General features: G+C 55.4%; 1 protein-coding gene across 2 annotated transcripts in view; it reads left to right on the forward strand.

The window, feature by feature from the left end:
• The window catches only part of INPP5A (inositol polyphosphate-5-phosphatase A), a 146,620-nt gene that overhangs the window by 67,906 nt on the left and 55,767 nt on the right, over positions 1 to 22,947 (forward strand). For both annotated transcript variants that reach the window (XM_037051247.1, XM_037051248.1), the window contains exon 5: positions 21,840 to 21,903. In XM_037051247.1, coding sequence (XP_036907142.1) covers positions 21,840 to 21,903 — 64 coding nt within the window. The remainder of the gene's footprint in view (positions 1 to 21,839; positions 21,904 to 22,947) is intronic.

Consider the following 22,947-nt stretch of genomic DNA (forward strand, 5'->3'; position numbering starts at 1 on the left):
TGCTGGTGGCCTGTTCGTGAGTCCGGATGCCGTTCGTGCGTCCCTTCTGCTGTGGGTGCTGTGAGCGATGGTGAAGTGAGGCGTGTGGTACTCCGTTCACCAGCCCCCAGCGCAGCGCTTCCCCAAAGGCCTGTCATGGATCTTTACGCCTGCGGTCCGTGGTCTCCCCACTAGATGAGGCAGAGGTCGGAGCAGGTGGAGGCTTCTCTGCAATCCCTCTGACTTGGACCGAAGACAGTGAAGCTACTTCAGTGCCCCCATGAGAGCCTGGGGTCTTGACCCACCAGGGCAGGACAGGGCGGGCGGGGCCTGGGGTCCTGGCCAGAGGGAAGGAGGGCCTCTGGCTGGGGCCTCGGTGGGCTGTCACTGGTCCCTTGACAGAGGCCAGAGCCCCTGGGTTCAGCTGGTTTGTCTAGGAAGGACTGAGCTTGTAGAGGAGGGAGCTGCTCCTCCCCAGGGTAAGAGCAAGAGGACAGGGAGTAATAGACCACACAGGCATGATGGCCCTGTCGGGAGCGTCTCCTTACTCCAGGGTTCGGGGGGGACCCCATCTTCCTGGACACGTGACCACACTCCTGGGGCCGAGGCGACCTCTGTCCACAGAGAGCGGGACAGAGCACCGGGACCCACGCTCGTCCAGTCCTGTGGTCGCATTTCTCACTGGATGTACCTCTTTGCTTTGGGCTCCATTTCCACCTCAAGAAGCAATGTTTCAGATGAGAGCGTGGGTCTGGGAAGGACGCCTCCCAGCCCCAATGCACAGGGAAGCCTTGCTGACTGACCGCAAGAGAGGTTCTAGAAGCTGCTGTGTGCTTCCTCGCCAAAGATGTGGAGAGGGCTGGCCAAGGGCCTATTGCAGAACGCTCCCAGGCTCCCTTGGCAGCTGCTGTTCTGGGCAGGGGGAGGGACTTCGGGGGGTGTGTCCCTTTGGCTGCAGGAACCCAAGTGGTGCGTGTGCTCTCATGCAGACAGGCAGGCACCCTGCCCTGGGCTTGTCCTGGGCCGATGCCACTGCTCTGCCAGGATGAGGAAGGAGGTGCTGAGAGAGTGCCTCAGGTCATGAGGCCTGACTTTAAGGATATGCGACCACATAAAGAGTTTCCTTAGAAGAATCCAAAACTGGAAAGGCCCGGGCTATCGTTTCCCCCGCAAACTGTTGTAAAGACTCAGTGCAATGTCAACCAAAACCTGAGCAGACTGTTTTTGTAGCAGTTGGCAGGCTAGTTACGAAGTTTACCTGGCAATGTGAAGGATGCAGGTTCATGCAGGTAACACTGAAGACGATCACAGGTGGAGGACTCACCCCCCTGACAAAGGGTCATTGCAGGTCTGCAGTGACCAGGACTGTGCAGTACTGGTGTGAAACCAGACAGACAGGCCAGGGGCCGGAACAAGGAGCCTGGATACAGACCAGCCTTGGCTCTGGCAGAGGCGTCGGGCAGCTAGGGAGAACAGTCTGACGGGGGCGTGGCCACAGTTAGGTGACCTCCAAGCAGGAAGACCCTCGCTCTGAGGCTGAGACTCCTGAGAAGTGGACTTGAAGCAGATTGCCACACTAGCAGAAGAGTGAAAACTGTACAGCTTCTCCAGGGACACAGGGTGGAAATCTTGTCACTGACTTTGTTCTTACAAAAGAAAAAAATGTATCCATCCCACTTTGCCAAAGTGAAACACATTTGTGCTTCCAAGATACAAAAGCGGTCAGTCCGCAGCCCAGGAGAAAGCGTTTGCACTCGTACCTGAAAAAGGACTTCGTCCTGGACTCCAGCAGCCAGCACGGACCGGACAATCACACCTTCCCGAAGATCTGAACAGACACTGCACCGATAAGGCGGTAATGACACATGAGCACCGGATGACATGCCACCCGACCAGCCCCCAGGGAGGGTGTGTGCAGAGTGCGCTGTGCCAAAGACTGCAGTGTGCTCACCGCTGGGCGGGACAAAAATGGCTGGCCTCGCCCCATGGTGCTGAGGGTATGGAGGCCGCGCCTCTCGGATGTCGCTGCAGACGGACCGTTGGATCACGCTGCTCGGGAAACACGGGCGGCTTTTTAAAACAGAAAGTAAACCGACCGTGTGAGCCGGCTGTTCCTCTCCGGGGCATCGACCTAAGAGAAGGGCAAGCCCCTGTCCACCCAAGAGCTGGGGCCCAAAAGCCCACAGCGCCTTTCCTGACAACGACCCACACCGCCAACAGCCCAAAGGCCACCAGCAGGCGAGCTGCGGCTGAGCCGTCAGGCGTAGGAGGCACCGGCACTGTGCCTGTGGAAGGTGCTTGTGGGAGGAGCCAGACCTGGAGAGAGTGCATTCTGTGTAATGTCATTCACGTCACGTTCCAGAAAGCAGGAGCTAACCTGTAAGGACATCAGATTGGTGGTTCCTGGGCCAGGGGCCAGAGGCAGGGATTCTACTGGGACTGCAGGACAGGGGGCAGCTTTGGGGGCCAGAGTGGTGCTTGTGTGCTGGCGGCACAGTAGCTGCCAGGCCTACCTGGCTGTGCACTTTTTATCCAGGCAGTTCCGCGCGTGTCAGCTGAAAAATCTGGTCAGCACTCAGGGAAGCAGTCCAAGTGTAAGCGATTTCATCGAAGCGGGAGACGTTTCTGTTACAATCTGATGCCACATAAAAAGCTCTCCGAATCGCTCTGTGTGCCTTACAGCTCATGAAGCTTGACGTTGCACAAGAAGTCATCGCAGAGCGTGAGTAATTTTGGAGCTCACGTATACACTCTGCAGGCATTATCAATACAGAAGTGAAAAGACATTCTTTAGATTAGATAAGGCTGTGTGGGTTTGTGAGTGTAACTTTATTCCAACTCAGTAGAAGTGGCTTTGGCAACACTGGCCCACGTTCTGCCTGCACTTGGGCAGGCAGGTGCTGTCTTTGGTTTCCAGTTGGCTGGTCAGTTTGCACATGAGTCTGTGCCCAGAGTGGGGCCTTCCCTGTCACAAGGAGTCACGGCCGCTTCCCCCCGTTACTGTCTGTTCTGAAGAGTCTAGAAAGGCAGACTTCGGATGCCCTGGGGCCCTTCCCCCTCTGCTTCGTCCACACCTTACACGTTATCAGCATCTTGTTCTGCGTCTGTGACCTTTCTCACCTGCAAGCTCCCGGGCCCAGATGGCTGCAAAGACCTGCCCAGGTCCCTGGGCACAGCAGTGGGTAGCCTGCACCTGCGTCCTGGTCTGGGCGTGCAGTCCGGCCAGTATGGCGGGAGCCCACCCTCTCAGCCTGGCCATTGCTGAGGAGCCACACCTGGGTCCCCGCTTAGGGGCACAGGCAGGTGGGCCGGGCGCCATACATGACCAGAATGCCAGTGAGCAGAACACCCCTCACCTCCAGAGTCTGGGCTCCTGCCCGGGCCAGGCGTGCAGAGGGGCAGCACACCTCGTGTGACAGGAGGCAGTCACACGTGCCCTGCTGAATCCCCACCTGCAGTCCCTGCGCCCATCTGCTCACACTGCTACCTGCATCAGCCTCTCTGAGGGTGTAGTCCCTCGGTGATGGTGTGGTCGCCTGGTCCTTGCTTCCTCTCTGCTCCCACGGGCCCTTGCTGCGGAGCCCAGGTGGGAGGCAGCTTGCCGTGAGCCCGTGTCCCTGCCCTGGTGGGAGGTGGGGGGCTGGGTGCTCTGCTGCGGCCTTTGTGGCCCTTCCTGGTCACAGTATCTGCTCCCAGGGAAGTCCAAGACGGGCATTGGCGACAGCAAGGTGGAAGAGCTCGGGGCCAGCTGATCTGTCAGGCAGACAGACGTGATGGAGTGCCATGTCACCACGGCTGGGAAACAAGCACACTGCGGGATGTATTGGTGAACAAACTGAAAAATCGTGAAGCTCTTAAGGACTTTAATGCTTGTTAGCATTTTTTGACAGAAAATCACTGAAGCAGTGAACATAAAAAAAAAATAGTCATGGCTGATTCGCAGCTCAGCTTGTTGTTCTATTTATTTGGCCTTGAGTCACATTTCACTCCCAGAATTTGGCTCTGAGCCGCCTGCTCACCAGGGTGTTCTTCTGTAACAGTTTCCATCTAGGATCCTAGCATGTCCCGGCCCTGTTTGCCTCCCCGGAGACCCGCCCAGTGCTCCGGAGGGGGAGCAAAGAGCCTTTCGCAGCAGAGACTTTCTCAGAAGCCCAGCCAGGACTGGCTGCAGACTCCAAGGGTCGGTGTAGGCCTGCCGTTCGGCTGGGTGACCATGACCTCAGGCCTAGCCATAGGAACCAGTCTTCCAAAGGTGATCACAGGAGTGTCTCCAGGGCATGGACAGGGGCTAAGCCATGGCTGCTCAGGCCTGTGTGTTGTTCCAGAAGTCTGCGGCCTCTGTGAAACGCCTCCTCGGGGGTCATTGGTTATTTATTCTCAGGCACATGGTGTCCTCAAAAGCCTTCCACGTGGCCGACCCCTGCATTTCTTGTCACGGGTCAGGGTGGGGATGGAGCTGCTCCTCTTCTCAGATGCCCGTGCAAGGAGGGTGGGTGCACCTCCCAGGAGAGGAGGATGCTGTGTGGCCTGGCCAGCTGCGCCCAGTGGCTTGCACAGAACAGTGTCCTACCCACCAGGCCCCTTGAGCCAGTGGCCGGTGGTTGGCTCCATGGGCCCATCTCTGGCCGTCCCATCAGTTAGTCCCTGCTGTCCCCATGTGCAAAGGGTTGCCCGTGGTGCCGCTGGGACACGCTATGCCTGTCCCATCATTCAGAGGCTTTGTCTCTTCTCCACAGCTCCTGGGGCTGTGGGTCCTGATACAGCGGCAGGTGCAGGGTGTCATTGGGCTTGTGTAGGCGACACCCTTTTGGGTTTATGTCCATGTGACCGTCCCTGTCCGACTGGGCTACTCCCAGTCGGGAGTGCTGGCCTGACAGGGAGGCCCAGGCTCACAGGGCCGACGTGGTACTGGCCGTGCAGGGCTTCGGGCCCGGCTCCTGGCTCCCTCTGTCGTTGGGCTGCGGGAGGCCAGCAGTGGCCACAGTGGGTGGTGGCTGTGGCGCTAGTCCCCCCCTCAGTGGTGGTGGCTCGGGGCCAGTCCCCCAGGCCAGGCCAACGGGAGGGCAACGGAGTTTGGAGACTGCGTTTACACTTCTGTGACATGTTTTCAGAAAAGGCTGACGTCATGGACCCGTCTGCTGTCATCTAAAACACGTCCTCCCAAACACGTCACAGCTTGAGGTGACACTTGGACAGACCCTTCCAGAAGTCACCTCTTCCCCATTTCCCCCTGATTTTGTGTCTGTCGCCTTTCAGGAGAAGACCTGGTGTTTAATTATGACGAAGGCAGCATTGAGGTTTGGGGTCTCCCTCACATGCGGGCGATTTCCTGGTTAAAGAGGAGGACGACCGGGCACACCTGTCCCCAGTCAGGCCCTCACGTGCCTGGCTCTTCCTTTTTCCCTCCACGTTGATGAACTTTTAATGCCTCACTAAAAACTCCTTCCTGCTTAGTTGCTCCTCTGGGAAACGTGGGAAATAATTCATATTCAGGGTATTTGTGTCTACAGTGTCTACAGTGCCAAACAGAGAGTGGCCGGGAGGAAACAGGCTGCCATGCACAGACCCCCAGGACAGGGAGTCGTCACACTTGACCAGCAGGTACCAGATGAGGCCCCTCAGCCTGCAAGTGACAGAGTGCAGAGCGCCAGCCACAGGCCTTTGTCCGCTTCTGAAACCGAGGTTCAGATCCCCGCGGCCTCCACACAGCCTGGCAGGTCTCCCCAGTAACCAGTAAAAGGCGCGTCTGCCAGAGGCCCTGCCCTTGGAGGTGGCTCCCTGCCCCTGGCCACCTGCCAAGTGCAAGTGCCCGTGACTGTCGGAGAGAACCCCCAGCATCTTTCAAAGGGAAGTTGTTACACTTCACTCTTCATCTTGAAATTAATGGTGGGCTGTCAATTTTTATTGCTCGTCTGATGGATGAGGCCCAGGGATGGCAGCTGCTCCTTAGACAGTCCTGTGGGGGCTGTGTAGCCTCTCCAGTGGCCCCCAGCCCCAACTGTAGGTGACTCAGGTGGAGAGACACCTGTGTAGAGGACAGTCTGACCTGCACTGTGTGCTTGGTGCCCTGTGGTCACGGAGGGGGTTAATTTTCTTTTATTGCCCCCACCCCAGCCTGCCACTCAGGAGGAAAGAAGAATAACAGAGCTGGACATGGCTTTCCAGGTCTCAGGGTGGGTGGCCAGCCCTGGACTCGACCGAGGTGCTGTCCATTGCCACCTGGGTTCTGTGTATCTGCTGGTGAAGCCTGGCCGTGACGATGGGGTCATCTTGTCTGGCCAGTGTGGCCAGGCCGGCTCAGCACGGCAGACGTCTCCACTGTGCCCAGAGCCAGCTTCGAGGCAGCCCCTCAGGTTAGGGCTCAGCTATTTAATCGATGTTGGCTGTTCTTCCAGCTGTCGTAATTATTTAAAGGGTTTTCAAAAGAGAGAGGACAAATCAAATCAAACCATAACTGTTGTATCTCATTCAGAGCTAAGTGTATTTTTTAAAATGTGGGCCTGTTTAGAATCCCCTCCCAGTTTTCATCTATTATCACAGTAATTGAGTTTGTAGCTGGAATTAAATTTATCAAATTGCGTTATCCTCTTCAGAAATTGGATAGGGCCCGGGGCGGGGAAGCAGAAGTTAATCCGCTTTGCCGAAGCCCCGGTGGCACAGCGCAGCCAACAGGGCTCAGACGTCTTCCTGTCACCCGGACACGGTGTAATTTCTCCTCAATCCCTTGTGCAAATAATGACATTTGAATCGAGCATTAACAGGCTTAATTACTTTAAAATTGTCATTTTAATTTACACTGATATAGTATTGATCATACAAGCAGAGATTAAGCTGTTCAGCGGAGCGGATGATGGGGAATTAAACATTAAAGGGTCCTCCAGGGGCCGCGGCTGCCCAGCGCGAGCCGGGAGAGGGATGATCTTTCCTGGTAATGAACTGGCGGCATGCGGGGACATGAATCTCGGGCTCCTGGAGAAGGGGAAATAATGGGGTTTGGGTGGCATTTGCAGGCTGCTCATTCGCTGCCACGCACCGATTCTCCAGTGACCCAGCCGCCTCCCCGACATTTATTTATCCAGCAGACTCTGCGCCTCGACCTTTTGCTAAGTACATGGAACGCAAGTTCAAGTGGAGATTTTTCAGGTGTAACTTTTGTAAGTATTTGTTGTTTTTTCTCATTTCTGGGCAACATCAAACATAATTCCTCAGTCCTCCTAGCGTCCTTGTGTCCACAGGCCCCTGCGGCTGTCGGCCGTGCCCTGAGAGCGGTCAGGCTCAGGCCCCGAGTTCGTGTGCGGGGCGGGGCCGGCGCCTGCAGCAAGGCCTCACGCTCGGCTTGGAAACCTTCCAGCAGCAGGGCCCAGGTTGGAGTGTCGCTGACTCCTTTTTTCAACAAAATGACGCGAGAGCCTCACATTTTGCCCTGGAAATAACAGCCCTCTGCCACTCTGCAGCTCATTGTTGAGCTCCCTCGTGACCCTCCTTCGAAGCTTCGCCCTGTGCCTGCAGGGGCTGCCGGCCAGGGACGCGATGGACTGACTGCCTCCCGCCCCTGTCAGACCCCTTGGGTCTCTCAGCCGCTCCCCTCTATGGAGGCTGCGTAGTAACAACGTGGGCAACTGAGTTTACAGCTCCACAGGGACAACGAAATTCTTGATCCTTGTCCACAATGGCTTTGCTCTAAACAGCAGGCTGGGGGTTTAATTAGGGCCTGGTCAGGGAGGCAGGGAAGCACTGTGGCTTCTCCCCAGGTGAGACGCAGGCTTGCACAGGAGTGTGAGGTGGGGGGCTTGTTCTTTCTCCTCCATGTGACTCAGAGCTGCTTGTCCATGTCACTTGCTCGGTCACCCTCATCCCCAATGGCAGCTCTTCTGGGTTTGCTGTGACCACGGCCTCCTCCTGGAAGAGCCACTGTCCTCTGACATGCCACCGCAGCTCGGTTCACTGGGCGCCTGCTGTCTGCTGGGACAGTCCATAAAGCCGGGGACCCAAGACTGGCCATGAACTGCAGGGCGTGGAGCCTGGGTGACTCATTTCATGAACCAGAAATCACCGACCCAGGATACCTGGGGACACTCCTGCTGGGCCTGGCCCAGCCTCTCCTGTGGGGGCCGTGGGCCGGCTCCCCTCCTGTGCTCAAAGACCCGTGAGCTCCATTCACTTAGTCACACGTGGGTGCCACATGGGCATGAGAGTGGCGGAGGGGCCTGGCCTTAGGGGGCTCCCCCTGCGGGGGAGTGGGCCTGCCCCTCCAGGCTTTGCGGGGAAATTTGCACACTCTCTCCGCTGTAGTCATGCAGTTTTTTGAACATTGGCAACTCACTGTTTCACGTGGAACCCTGGTCTCTCCTCCCTGCCTTGTCCCTCACCAGCTGTGGCCCCAACATGGCATGCTTTCTGGCACAGACTGGCTTAGAGCTGCCTCGCACCGAGTCCCGAGGGGACATGACGAGCCCTCACTGGGAAGGGTTGCCCCCCGCATCTGGGCATGCCCTGTGGCCCACCCAGCCCCAGCACTTGTGTGCTTGGTCCCTGTCAGAGTCGTCCTGGCCATTGCTCTAGTCTTGCCAAGTGGCTCTGCCTGTCTCCTTCCAGCCCTCAGCCCCACCTCTCCCTCCCAAAGCCCTGGCTCCACTGGTCCTCGGGACTGCATACCTCTTCCCCAAGTGCCTTCCCGCCTCCTGAAGTCCTTCCAATCTGGCCATGGTGCCCCATGTCCCCTTGCTGTGTCCAGCCCCGTCCTCCTGCCAGCATCTACCTGAGACTCAGCCCCTCCTGCAGTGTCCTGGCTGGCCATTCCCACCAGCATACTCTGTGACAGCAGGAGGCAGGATGCCTGGGTCCCTGGTGCCACCAACAAACATGCATACCGGCATTTCCCTCCCCTTATGAAGTACCTCTTGACCCCCTGCCTCCCCTGCTCCTCAGTCCTGCAGAAACACTGGTCTGTCTTCTTTTCTTCCATGTGGTCAGGGCAGCAGCATCAAAGTGAGTGGCCGACGGGTGTCACTCCTCCGTGGCCTTGTCAGTGGCTCTGATTTACGTCAGGATCATGGGAGGGAGGTGCTGTCCCCAGAAGGACTCTCCGTGATTTGGCCCCAGAAGCAAGGTGGGGACCAAGGTGCCCGAGCTCTGGTGCCATGGACCTGCCGCCTTCTGGCTGGGGCTGCACAGCTGTACAGGCGCTAGTGGCGGGGCCCAGCCCTCGGGGCAGCAGCCACCCTCTGGGGGTGGTCGGAGGTGGGCAAGCACGGAGCCTCCTTCTGCCGTGCCTTGTGGTTCTGGTATCTTTCCTTCTTGTTTGAGGGGGGCACCAGGGTGGAGGGGAGAATGCAGAACATCACCACCTGGAGCTTGTCAACACCGAACTGTCACAGCACCGTCCTGGGTGCTTTTCACATGCCCCGCCCTACACTGCCGAGGGCGCAGAGCAGTCCTACAGAGCAGGCACTGTATCTTCCTGAGTGGCAGATGGAGAAACTGAGGCACAGAGTGGTCAGTAACTTAGCTGAGGTCCTCAGACTCGGGGGCAGACTCAGGGTTTGAGCTGGACTCTGTGCACTGGTCACCCTCAGAAAAGCAGGGGTGCGGGGTGATAGGCAGGGAGAGTGTGGAGCCTCTGTGTCCCCACTGACCTCACATCCCTGCTGACTTTCCTGTGACTCCACTGACCTCCCTGTGTCCCCACTGACACAAGGTGCCCCCACCCTCCCCCTTAGAGGCTGATCAAGGGGACACTGGGCTTTAAAGCTGGAGGACAGGGTTTTGGAGGCTGGGACTTCACAGCCCCCTGATTCAGGGCCCAGGGAGAGAACTGTGCTCTGGGCGGCTTCTTCAATAGGCATTGTGCTCCGTGTGCATCACCTTTGGCAGACCTTCCTGCAGAAAGAATTGAATAACGGGGGCCCCATACAAATGGGGAGCTGGGCCTCTGTGGGAGTGTGCATTTGCCCAGATCACCTGGCTAGACACTGCAGGGCCGACGTCAGTTAAGCGCTGCCACCAGGCCAGGGCACAGAGGAAACGAGAAACAGAGGAAGGGGGGGTGGGGAGGGAGATGACGGGGTGCCGGCCGACACTCTGATTGGAGACTGAGAAGAAAGCAGGGGGTGGGTCAGAAGTTATTTTGGGAGAGATGATACATTTCCCAGTGGGGACAGTGGGACTGTGCACAAGGCTTTGTGCCCAAAGCACATGCGGCGAGGACAGTGGGACCGTGGGAGCGGCCGTCGGGGAGGGGCACTGCTGTATGGGCATCCCTGTGGGAGGGGCCGAGCTCCGCTGTTGCAACTGAAGTTGCCGGCAGCCTCCCAGCATGGCTGAAATTTAAAAATCAATTAAGTCTTTCTGGTAGCATTTCATGCACCCTGAGCTTTCCTAATGGCAGGAGGCGTTTTGTAGACAGCCTGTGCTCAGCGCTGCCATCTCTTAAAAGTGCACCTGCTTTAATTACCTCTCTGTCCATAATGCACACGCATGCTTCTCAGGGGCGTTCGGAGGAATGAAATCATAATTGAAGAGCTAATGATTTTTGGAAGACAAAAGATGAAAGTCAGAGCTGTTTTAATTATGATATAAACTCTCCACATAATTTAATTGGCATAAAAGTTTATTGATTTACTTTTGTAATCATTTAGACATGGAAAATATGACTTAATACATTTCATAATTCAAACTAGTTGTTATTTTAAGGCTCGTATATTTCTTTGCTCATTACTAAAATGCTCTTTTTTCAAAGTCTGTATTCTAAAAGAGAGCACCCATATTGCAAATGCATCTCATTTTGAGAGGCAAACCCCTGGGTGATGCAAACTGAAAATGGTCTGGGTGGTTCCAGAAAAAGTCTAGGCCTGCGTCTCTTCTGGTCACCTGGGCGGGCACTGGGCACACGGGGTGAGTCTGACATGCTCGCTCCCTCCCCAAGTGAAACAGGCATCAGCTCGTGAGTCTGCTGACTCAGGGGAGAGTCAGCAGATCTCTCTGCCAGAAAGGAAGGTCCAGGACAGTGTGCTGAGCACTACTAGCTGGGGAGCAGGCGCACAGAGAAGGAGCCAGAGGTCCCGATCCAGGTGACTGGCTCTGTCTCCACACTGTTCCCCCTGGACGGCCATGCCTGGGCACTGCCTCCCTGTCAACCCATTTGGCTCAGGAGGAGAGGCAGACCAGCTAGGGGCCTGGTGCTCCCTGACCCTGCTTCTCACTCTGCAGGTGGCACCTGCCACCCTCTCTCTGGCACCTTTGTCCTCGCATGTAGGCAGGTCTCCAAAGGGCAGGGGTTTGAACATGGCCCTTTCCCCTCCTCGCTGGCCTCATTGTTGAAGACTCCAAGGTCACCCGTCCCCATGCCCTTTATGTGCCCCATGATCTCACTGACTGCCCTCTGTCTCCACGGACCTCCTCATGTCCCCAATGACTGTCCTGTGACCCCACTGACCTCCCCATGTCCCCACTGACCACCCTGTGTCCCCACTGACTGCCCCGGCATCTCTCTCTTAGCCCTTTGCCTTCTGGCTCCCAACCCCTCCACACCGGTGGTCCTGGGCCCAGTCCCTAGTACCCTTTCTCTGGCTCTAGTCAGCTCTCAGAGAGCTCAGCATAATTGGAATGAAACCCCATGCACCCCATTTACATCTGTACCCAGATTCTACCCTGGGCCCCAGATCCAGATGTCCATCTGCCTTCAACATCTCCCTTCAGAGCTTTACGGTCATTTCAACCTCAGTGAGTCCAGAGCTGGACACTTCCTTCCACCGCCCCATGTCCTGCGCAAAGGCAGCCCCCACTGCCCTCTGGCCCAGAGGAGTCCCCAGTGGCCCTGGGTGCCTCCTGTGTTCACATCTGTTGGTCAAGGCATCCTGTGGGTATTGCCCGTGTTCAGAAGCTGACCTTTAATATCGCTGTCCCATGCGTCACACAATGTCACTCTTGGTCCATTTATTTACCCAAGACAATTCTGGGTGCCTGCCAGCATGGCCCGGAGCAGGTGCTGAGAATTAGTTGTGAACGACTGAGTGAGTTCTCAGTGGGGCTGTGCCTGAACCAGTTGGTGACCTCAGCCCCAGACAAGGGGTGATGTGAGTGTCCCCTGCAGTTTGTAGATCTGGTGTCACCCGTGGGGTGGCCGTCAGCACCCGCAGGCACCCCTTCCCAGCAGCTTGTTGGTGGGGCCCATTACTGGCTGCCTCACTCCCCCGCTGCTGGCCTTCACTGCGGCGGTATGAAATGTTAACAGGCACATTCATCTGCCGGATTTATTGTGGGCCGCGTGACATTAAGTGGCTGTTGCTCAGAGTGTGTACCCTCCCTGTCACGATGGTTGTGCTCTGCCCAGCCCTCTGCTGGGCTGCCTAATTGGGGACCCTACAACCAGGGCCGTGACAGGGCTCAGCACCCAGTGCACGCACGCCAGCTCCCATGGCGCGCACTTATGAAATGCTCTTTAATTCAGGAGCAGAATATCATTAACTTTGTAAGTAGATGAACACAATGGACAGCCAATTTAATTAACTTCGGATGTCAGCTGTTGGATGGGGCATGGAATGAAATTACACGTGCATCTCTCCTACAGGCAGCCAGCCGGGGGCGGGGCCTGGCGGCAAGGGTCAGACAGGGGGGCCCCCCCGCTGTGCTGGCGTTTCGTGTTTGGCCCAGAGGCTGACATTGGAAAGTCAGTACTTTGTGAAGAAGTCAGGGCTCATTTTCAATGGTTACGAAGAGGCTCGGAGAGGTGGGGCGCCCTCGTGACAGCGACACGCTCAATGCGCCCTCTCCCTCCACTTCCCAGTGGGTGAGGCTGGGTGAGACAACGGTGCACACCTTGTCCAATTGGCATGGCCATCCGTGAGTTCATTATGCAGGGAAGATCAATGAAGCACTGCATTGATCTAAACAAATGCTTTGTTTCATTTGTTATCATGTATAACCTAATGAATGTTATTGTAACTTAGCTTTGATTTATTACTCAATCTATTAAATTTTATTAAAACCAGGCGTCTCAGGGCTTATTCTTGTGAAATAGTTGTTCCTCCTTGTAGTAAAAAGTGGGTTAGTTTTTTGCAGTCATGTTCAGCTTCTTGGAAGGAGGCAATGCGTTAGATTGTCCTTTGAACCCTGAGTGATGAGTCCTGCATGTCACCTCCTGAGCCACTTAGCTAGTCTTTCCTGTAGGTGTCCCACATCTCCACATCTTTGTCATTGAACCAGGACCCCATAAACTGCCACGTCCCAAACATTGTGCCAGAGGTTCGGGGTGACCAGACCTCCTTCAAGGGGCTTCCCTCCCTCCTAGTAGAGAAGCCAGGTGACAGGAGAGAGGGAAGCTTGCAGCTAGAGTGGGCAGCACTGCCAAAGGATGGAGGTATGTGGGGCTGCTAAGGCTCTGCACAGAGCAATCTGGGAGGGCTGCTGGGAGGAGGCAGTATTTTCATGGAGACCTACAGTGGCAGAGGGGTCATCGGAGGAGAAGCTGCAAGTGGGGAAGGCAAAGCAGGGGAATACCCTAATGATGGTAGAACTTTGCTTTTTCTGGAGTCAGGGCCAGTGTGGCTGGAGCTGTGTGGGCTGGGTTGGGCCTAAGGGACCTGGGGAGCAGGCCTGGCAGAAGGTCACTGGAGAGCAGAAGGACAGGGTCAGATTTCTGTTTTTGAAAAGGTCACCTTGGTATCTGGTGGACAAGAAGCTGAGGGGCAGTAGTGGTGGAGGAAGCAGGGGTCCATGAAGGAGTCCACTGGCTGAGCAGTGGGGATGCAGAGAAATGGAAGGTCAGAGACAGGTGGCACTTGAGACTCCACGATGTCTAGGGAGGAACGTGGTGGTGACGCAGTGGGAAGTGTTCAGGGAGAGTGACAGTGTGCAAGGGGGACAGGAGGATGAAAGAGGCAGGGATGTCTGGAGTTGGGGGCAGGGGACAGGACTCCTTGTGAGAGACATGTCCGCATGGGGACCACTACCCCCAGAGCTGTGAGGTGTCCTTCAGGGGCCGTCGCTCTGGGTGTGGAGCCATCACCTGGAGGACAGGATGAAGGGGCCCACCACAAAGGGAAGTGGAAGAAGATTCCTCGGGGACCCCAAGCAGATCCAACGTGTCACTATCCCACAGAGGAGATTCTAGAGAGGGAGCATGGCATCCAGAAACTGGGAAATTAAGAGGGGGTAGGGCAGGGTCCTTGTGCTGCCGAGAAACCGAATGTCATGAAAAATGTCCTTTGGATTTGCAACTGGAACATCACTGGAGACTTGGCATAGAACTGCCTCACCAGGGTGGCGAGGAGGGAGACAGGTTCTGAAACAAGGCGGAGCACCTGCACGTGGTGCTGGCGAGCAGCGCCCAGGAGCGCACGTGACACGCACCATGGTCAGGGCCAGCCATGCAAGGCTGCCCTCAGGCTGTTACCTCTCTAAAGACTTTACTACGTCAACCCACTGAAACCAGAAAGGCCTATGTCCACCTGTCCCTTTGTCCTAGCCAGCTCGGCTCTCTGTTGTTGCTGTTCGGATGGGCCTCTGTTCCCAACCTCTCCCCTCTGCAGTGCCCCAGGCTGCAAATTAGCACAGCTTCGGAGGTCAAAAATGGCCCTTCTCACTCAAGCATGATGCTTACCTTCAGATGCATTGTTCCAAGTAGCTGGGTGACATCCCCATGTGGGTGTCCAGCAGGCACCTCAGGCAAGGGGTCTGCCCCAGCCTCCTTGCTTCCCTCCGAATCTCACATCTCCATTAGTCCCCTCTGCCTCAGGAAACAGCAGTTTCCTCCCCCAGCTCCTCTCTCCAAACCCTGGGGGACACCTTGGCCCTCCTTTCCTCACTCGCCTACTTCCAGTTCACCAGCATGTGCCCAGTTCAGGCATTCCCCTCACCCCCCGCCCCAGCACTCCCCCCGACCCTGCACCAGGCACATAGTCTCTTCTCAGCACAGGCCAGCGTTTTCGGTTCAGCACGGAGCCAGGCCATCTGGCTGTGCAACAAGATGGGAAAAAAGGAAAAAAATCATGCAAGAACTGTGGACCAGAAGAAATGACCAAAGCCGGAGTCCTGCAAACTGTCGAAGAGAGCCAGTCATTGTCAGAGCCCAGTGTATGCTGAGCAAGGCTCGAAAATCATCAGCGTTTTTACAGGCGGGAAACAAATGGTTCTAAACCAATGGTAGTTTGACAATTATATTTTCTAGTAGCAACAGAAACTAAAAGTACCTAAAAATAAATCTAACAGAAGATCTTCAAGACCTTTATGGAGAAAATCATGAGGCATTGTAAGACATTATTAGTAAGACCTCAGTATATGGATGAGGATATGTTCATGGGAAGGAAGACTGAGTATCATAAAGATGTCAGCTCGCCCCCAACCCCACAGGATGTTCTGGGCACAAGGTCTGTGTGGAAATACAAAGGCCCAAACGAGCAAAAGCAGTTATGAAGGAAAACAACATAGGGCACTTTCGCTACTAAAGATCAGGACTTCCTGGAGAGCAGAAACAGGAGAAAGTGTTGTTGGAAATGGAGCAGTGGAACCAAAATCAAGAGCGCCAAGAACAGAGCCCCGACTTGACGGAAGTGTGGTGCGCCAGGGGGAGGCATCAGCGACGACGAGACCGGGCTGTGGAGCTCCACGTGGAACAAAGCAACAGATGAGCCGTTACTGTAAAAACCTACAACCCCATGACTTTTGCATGGGAATAGAGAGAGTCCATCGTGGAGTCAGGTTAGGGATCTGTTTTCAAGATAGATGTAAAGATATAACCCGTAAAGAACCCATTAATTTGGGTTCTTTAAAATTAAAACCTTTTTGTGCTGGCTGGTGTAGCTCAGTGGATTGAGTGCAGGCTGCGAGCCAAAGGGTCGCCAGTTCAATACCCAGTCAGGGCACATGCTTGGGTGGCAGGCCAGGTCCCTGGTGGGGGCCACGCGAGAATCAACCACATATTGACATTTTTCTCCCTCCCTTTCTCCCTCCCTTCCCCTCTCTCTAAAAATAAATAAATGAAATCTTTAAAAAAACCTAAAAACTTTTATTTAATGAAAGGTGCCATAAAAACGATTGGTGAGATAAGCCAAAAAGTGGGAGAAATTCTTTGTAGTGCAAGTAATAGAGAAATAATTCTAGACTATATTGAAAAATTTTTAAATGAAGGAAATGAGGAAAAGATCAACAGAAAGTAGAAAAAGATATGAACAAGAAATTTACAGGAGAAACTGAAATTGCCAAACTCTTTTTTAAAAAATCTTTACCTGAAGACATTTTCCCCATTGCTTCTAGAGAGATGAATGGAGAGAGGGACAGAAACATTGGTTGGTTGCCTTCTCATACACACCATGGTAGGGGACTGAACCTGCAGCCTGGCTATATGCCCTGACCAGGAATCCACCCATGACCTTTTGATCTAGAGGGTGATGCTCCAGCTAGCCAGGGCCTAAACTGCCAATACTCTTAAAAACAGGTGCTCAACTAATGTAATGAAAACTCAAGTTAAAACAACAATGATGTGTGATTTTACACCCCTCCAATTGGCAAAGCTGGAAGTGGCAGCCGGCCATGGCAAGGAGACGGCATGTCGGGCACCGCTCCAAGCTTCTGGTTGTGGCGGACTCCGGCCAGCAGGGTCCACCTGTTGTGGCCCACGATGAGAATGAATGCACAGGAGACAATGGTCTTGTGGAGAAAAGGGAACGGCTCGGCCACCCCCTCAAGGGGAGCATGTCTCGACCCTTGCCTAGACAGGCTGTTACTGTTTTCTTTGGGTTTTATATTAGAGAAACATTTATTATCTATCACATGGAATATTATTGTCTATATTTTAGGTATAATCAAGGAAATGAAGATAACAGGCAGAGGGGAATAGTGATGAGCTGATTAGTTTTGTCTTTGGGCAAATTTACACAGGCTTTGGATATTATTTTGAAGGTAGACAAACACATTTGTTCTTTTAGACCAGGGTGATGGAGTTTTAGCAAGAGCAAGCCATGACAGTCTGTGTGCATTTTCTAGGCCTGATTCTTACGGAAAACTCAGTTTGAAGGTCTGGCTTCTGCCCACCACTTCACTTCTGTCGGTTTTTCATACAGAACTGAGTCACATTTGCCAGACTAAAACAAACCCGTCCCCTACAGCTGGTGTCAGGGTGGGCTGTCACAGCAACCTGGGGATGCCCGTGGAGGAGAGCAGATTCAGGGCGTTGACAGTCCTGGGCTCTGTGTTCTGCGGGTGTGGCCTTTGGTTTTGATCATCGCCTTGGAGACTGGCGGCCCCCTGGGGAGAGAACTCAGTGGCCGTGGAGTGTGGTGTGGCGTGGGGCGTGCGACCCCCCTGAAGTCCCCAGGCAGTCTCTGGGCTTCAGGAGCCATGCCTCACCCCTGCCCATGTGCACCTGCGCAGGCCCACTGCCTGGTCAGCACCCTGGTCCCCAGAGAGCCCTTCTTCCTTGTGTTCATAATTTTACTCCCTTTAGTGTGTGATCTTTGCGTCGAGTTTCTGTTTTGTCCTAGCTCTTTAGGACAGTATTTGGTCTTGGCAGCATGACAGGAGTCTGGGGACGGCTCCTTCTCCTCGGCGCTGTTTGCGAGCCTGTCTGTGGTTCAGGGGCGGTTTGCTTACCGTCTGTGCCTACAGTGTTCCATCATGGGGCCGTTTCCCATTTTGTTCACCCATCTTCACGGTCTTGAGGATTTGGGTTGTTTTTCGTTGCTAGTGTTTCCGGAAATGCTGCCCTGCGTTTTTGTGCACATCTCCAGAGGGTCCTTGCTTCCCTGAGAGTGAGCTCTGTGTGTGCACGTGTGTGTGAGTGAGCACTTCCCTGGTGTGAACTAGCTGTGAAAGTACAAGCTGGCGGTTCACCAGGTGCCCTGCATCTCCCTGTGCTGCGTCCTCAGTGCCCGTAGGTCACACGAGCCTAAGTGTGTTAACACTTCTCCCATGTCACAGGGGAAATGGCCAGTTGCTGGCACACGCACAGCCTCGGGCGCAGCGCCAGGTCAGCCTCTGATGGGCTCACCGTGGTTCTCAGAGAAGACACATCTATGGCCAGTCCCGAGCACAGGAGCAGACGCAGCTGCACACGGCGGCACTTCTCCCTGCTGATTCTCCTGTCCCCTACACAGCCGTGTGTTGGTGCACGAGGGCTCGTCCCTCAGGGGGGGCTCATGTCCTCGGAGCACCGTGTGCCTGGGCCTCACACTGTCCCACTCAGGAGGCCTCCCCAGCCCTGACTCGTTCCACGTGGCCGATTCTAAGTTAGATCAACCAGTGTTTGTGGTTTGTCACAGACTCGAAGGGTGGTTACCAACAATATCTTGCAAGGCTTTTCTCTTGTTCATCGATCCCCTTATTTGTTTACTAATGAACTGAAAACCCTTTAACATGGAAACAACATCCTGTGGTGCCATCTCGGAGCAGCCGAGAGTCACCGAGTTCCGTGCTGCACATGGCACATGCAGCCCACCGTCCTGGTGACAGAACTCCCCACCCTCTCCCATCCCAGGAGCAAGGGCAGCAGCTGGCTGCTGGGTCCCCTGGGAGGGACAGAGGCTTCTGCTTCTGCAATTTCAGGAGGAAAGCCTATCCTGCCGTCCTGTGCAGGCTGCAGGGTCTCAGACCTGGCTGTCACCATGGCCCTCCTGGAAAGGCGCAACCAAGACATGTCCCCAAGGATGTCGTTGGCATGGGTGAGAGCAGTCGTCCTGACCTGGGGCTCACCCACGAGAAGCATTTGTATGCTTTCTGCTTCCCTGGTACCTGGAGAAGACAAGTATGTCCCCGTGTGCTCTTACTGCGAAGTCGACTTGATTTGCGTGTCAGGGATTCTCTGCCTCATGGAAAGCGAGCCGCAGGCCGGCGGGTTAGTGATGTGCACTTTGGCTGCTGACCCAGTGTGGAAACGACCAATCACCGGGCATTTGATGTGTCTGCAGATGAAGAGTGATGGAGGCATTTCTGACGAGGAGCTGCGTTCCTTCCCTGCCCCACACCCCTGTGTGGTGGCCTTGTCGGGGAGGTGGGAACCCCGGCAGCCGGCCTTTTGCCACCGCACGTCGTTGTCTGCCCAGTGAGTGGGATCGCTCTGCACTGTGCTCCTCCGAGTCGGCTGTGTTTGCAGAGAGGGTCGCCGCTGTCCAGGCTCCATTCTGAAAGCAAACTAGGGTGATGTGCGGCCACCCAGCACAGGAGTGGGCTACAGCCGAGACCCCACACTCCAGGCACCTGGCTCACCTGCTGAGCTGCCTGAAGAGCAGGCCCCATCTCTGTGGGCACTGATTCCTGCTGCTGCCTAGGAGGGTGGGGACCTCAGGTCGGTCTCAGAGACATTCAGTCCCCTACCGTGTTCAGTGTTCGTGTGAAGCTGGCACCTCCCGTGCTGTTGCCTCGCTATGCTTCTGGTCCTTGCCCAGCACCCTCGGAGGACTCAGCTCTGTGGGTGTCTGCTGACCTGCTGCTGCCGATGAGGCTGCCCCGCCACAGGAGGGAGAGAGCTCCTGCCGGGGTCTGCGTTCCTGGCAGAAATGCTGCAGTGACGGACTGCGCTGTGCTAATGGAGAATTCATAAGCACTCTTGACAGTGAGGTTTATAAATATGTAAAAAGTGCTTTAATTGTTTTTAGCAAAACAGGCAAGAAGTCAATATTCTCAGACTCGTCAAACACACTGTTGACAGGTGTTGTGGCCAGAGGGCCTGGAGAGCCGGCCCAGGTGCCGTTCTGTGCAGACGTCGTCGCAGCCGTGATAGATGAGGGCCCTGAACCGTATTGATAGAGTAGGTTCGACGTCGGGAAAGTTAGCTGAACTTTGACTTTAAATATTCATTAGAGCTAATTATGGATTTTCTGACTCTGAGAATCACAGTTTCTATGCCTGCATTGGCAATGTGTTTTCCACTTACTTGTAAACTTCATAATTTTAGATTAGCTCTATCACACTCAGTGAGGTCACAGCTCCGGTGTTCGCAGCAGCATCTGTTTACCTACACTGCTGCTGAGTGCATTCTGCCCGAAACAAACTGAGCTTTCCTGTGAAAGCTGACGGTGGGGGTGGCTCCGAGTGTTTCGGGTGCAGCCTGTCACCGTTCTTGGCCCCCAGGCTGCCCGTGCCCTGCCGTCTGTCTTACGTGGCAAGGCTGAGGCTGCCCAGTGTCAGAGAGAGGCCACGCCCAGGTGTGCCCTGTCTGTCCCAAGGTACTGGCTCTCCTCCTGTCTGCGCCCTGGTTATTTAGGACCCGTGAAATGGGTCCCAGGATGAGATGTGCAGCGTACTGACTGCTGCTGAGAATGCTGCGCTGCATTTAAAAGTCCTTGTTACCAGAAAGCACAATTGTGACTACATGGGTGGTGGGTGTTCACTTGACAGTGCTTTGCAGTACACACAAATCCCAGATCATTACGTCGTCCATCTTAAACTTATACACTGTTAGCCCTGGCTGGTGTAGCTCAGTGGATTGAGCGCGGGCCAGCGAACCACACGATCGCGGTTCGATTCCAAGTCAGGGCACATGCCTGGGTTGCAGGCCAGTTCCCGGTTCCTGGCAGGGGACGCACGAGAGGCAACCATACATTGATATTTCTCTCTCCTTCCCTTTCCCTCTAAGATAAATAAATAAAATCTTTTTTTTTTTTAAAAGAAAAAGCTCTTTACCTCAGTGATAGAGAGACTTGGAATGTTTAAAAAAAAAAACGTATACACTGTTGTATGTTGGCTCTCTCGATAATGCTGGAAGGAGAGAAATGCTGTAACAATATTTCTGTGTTGAAAAAAATAGACTCCGAAGGCAGCTTCCACCTTGGTGTGTGGCCTCGGGCCAGGCCCAGCAAAGGCCTGAGGATGGATGGGGTCGTGGCCCAGGGTCAGGTGTCCCTGCACCCCTGCGAGAGGCAGAGGTGCTTGTGGGCTGTGGAGCCCACTCACCAGCTGAGCTGCGTCTCTGCGGGGCCCCCTGCCCTCCGAAAAGGCCACACCGCATCTCGGCTGGCCTGAGCAGCTTGCATCTTAGTGGTCCAGAGCAGGGTGGGCAGGCCCAGCAAGCTGAGCTGTGGCTTCGGCACTCTCCCACCTTCATCAGGCACTCATGTATGTGCACACGTGTACGGTGTGTGTGTGCATGTGAAGTGTGTGGGTCCTGGCCAGGATAGAAGGTGTGGTGGGCCCAGCCGCACCACTGCAGCTTCCCCACCTCCTGCTGCACAGCAGAGCTGAGGTTATGCCCAAGCAGGGCTTGGTCCAGGGCCATTACACACACACACACCTGTACACGCACCCATGCACACGTGTAAACACATGCACACGCTTATATTCGGACACATGTACACACCTACATGGGTTAAAAAACACAAAGTCAAGTTTGCATTTCAGATAAACAACCAGTAACTTCTAGTGACAGACATTTCATGCCAGTCTCCCTTGGCAGCCGGCCCTGCCCCCGGCCCAGCCCCTGTAGCTTTGCCTTTTCCTGAGTGGAGAGAGCAGGGCTCGGGCCCTGGGGGTCACCCTGCCGTGTGTGCACAACGAGGCAGTGAAGAGGGAGGACAGCGTGTGGAGCCTCGGGCAGGGCAGGGCCAGCGTGTGCCATGACGGAGCCGTGTCCGAGCACTCCCACTGGGCCGAGCCCTTGCGCACTGGGCCTCTGGCCCGCACAGCAGAAGGGAGCTGCCCTAGACGGCCCCTCTGTGGGAAGACGTGCCACTGGCAGCTGGCTGCAGGCGGCACGTCCTGGCGTTCAGAGCGGGGGTCGTCCGTGCAGAGTGCCTCGGGTCTCCAGGCCTGTGGCTGAGTGACAGCGAGTGCACCTCTGGCTCCCGTTGGGAGAGCACTTGTTCGTGGCTCAGGACTGCAGTGGAGATGTCCACGCGCCAGTCTCTCACCTCGTCTCTCTTTTTGCTCCGCAGGCTCTGGGAAGCTTTTATTTTCTTCACGAATCCTTAAAAAACATCTACCAGTTTGACTTCAAAGGTAAGACTCCACGCCATCAGTTGCCCAGGGTCCTCCTGGGGTTCCTGCCTCACGACGTCCGCCCCCTGCCCGTGGCCTGGCTTTTTCTGGTCCCTTCTGCCTCATGTCCCTGTGAGGGGATGGCGTGGTCTGGGTTTGAGTCACTTATCAGCAGTTACTGACCGAGGACCCTGCGTGAACACCTGGCTTTCCAGCTGCGCAGCAATCGAGACAGCTGGCCTCCTCCATGCAGCCATCCACCTCACGCCATCGCCACCCCTCCAGTCCCCATCAAGTGGAGAATGGAAACAACAAGAGGGTGGCGCGTTCCAAAACCCTGGGCGAGACTCCACGTTTGTGGCCAAGTGCAGACACTGCCCTGTGTTTGCTGGGCGAGCCTACAAGTCTGTCGGGAAGGTTCGCCCAGAGCTGTCTCTGACGTCACAGTCCTCGTCACAGTGTCTGGGGGCACTCACGGCCGCTCACCCCAGCCCCGACACTGCAGTGCCGCCCAGTTCTACTGGGCACAGTGGTGCTTTTATCTCCCACTCAGCATTGCGTCTTCGGGTGCGGGCCGATTCTCCAGAGCCCCACCCAGCAGTCGGAGAACTTGCTCCTTTAAAACACAGCTTCAGCCGGGACAGCTGGGGAGCCGCTCGTCATCTTTGCCCACTTTGGGGGCAGACCACCCCTGACAGACACAGACGCAGGCGGTTCCATCTAGGCTGAGAGCAGGGTTCCCAGCGGTGGGCACTTGTCACTGGCCCTGTCACCTGAGGATTCTTTACACACTCTTAAACACCAGCGTCTGACTTTCCTACCAACGAACGTGGCGAGAGACAGGCCACAGCCGCCCTGACCATGATTCCTATAGACAGGGACCCCAGTGCGGCATGTTCCCACATGGGAGTGGCGGGACATCGCTGGGGTCGGCGGCGGAGGGGGTGGTACAGCTCTCCCGCTTGCACCGACCCATTGAACTTGTCCTTTCTTTGCATGACTGTTCGCCTACAATTCTACTACTGAATCAGATCAGTCGGGGAGGGACTGCTGGCCCGCAGTGTG

This window comes from Sturnira hondurensis, unplaced genomic scaffold, assembly GCF_014824575.4.
Source record: "Sturnira hondurensis isolate 20B ecotype Veracruz unplaced genomic scaffold, ASM1482457v3 Scaffold0007208, whole genome shotgun sequence".
Classification (NCBI taxonomy): Eukaryota; Metazoa; Chordata; class Mammalia; order Chiroptera; family Phyllostomidae; genus Sturnira; species Sturnira hondurensis.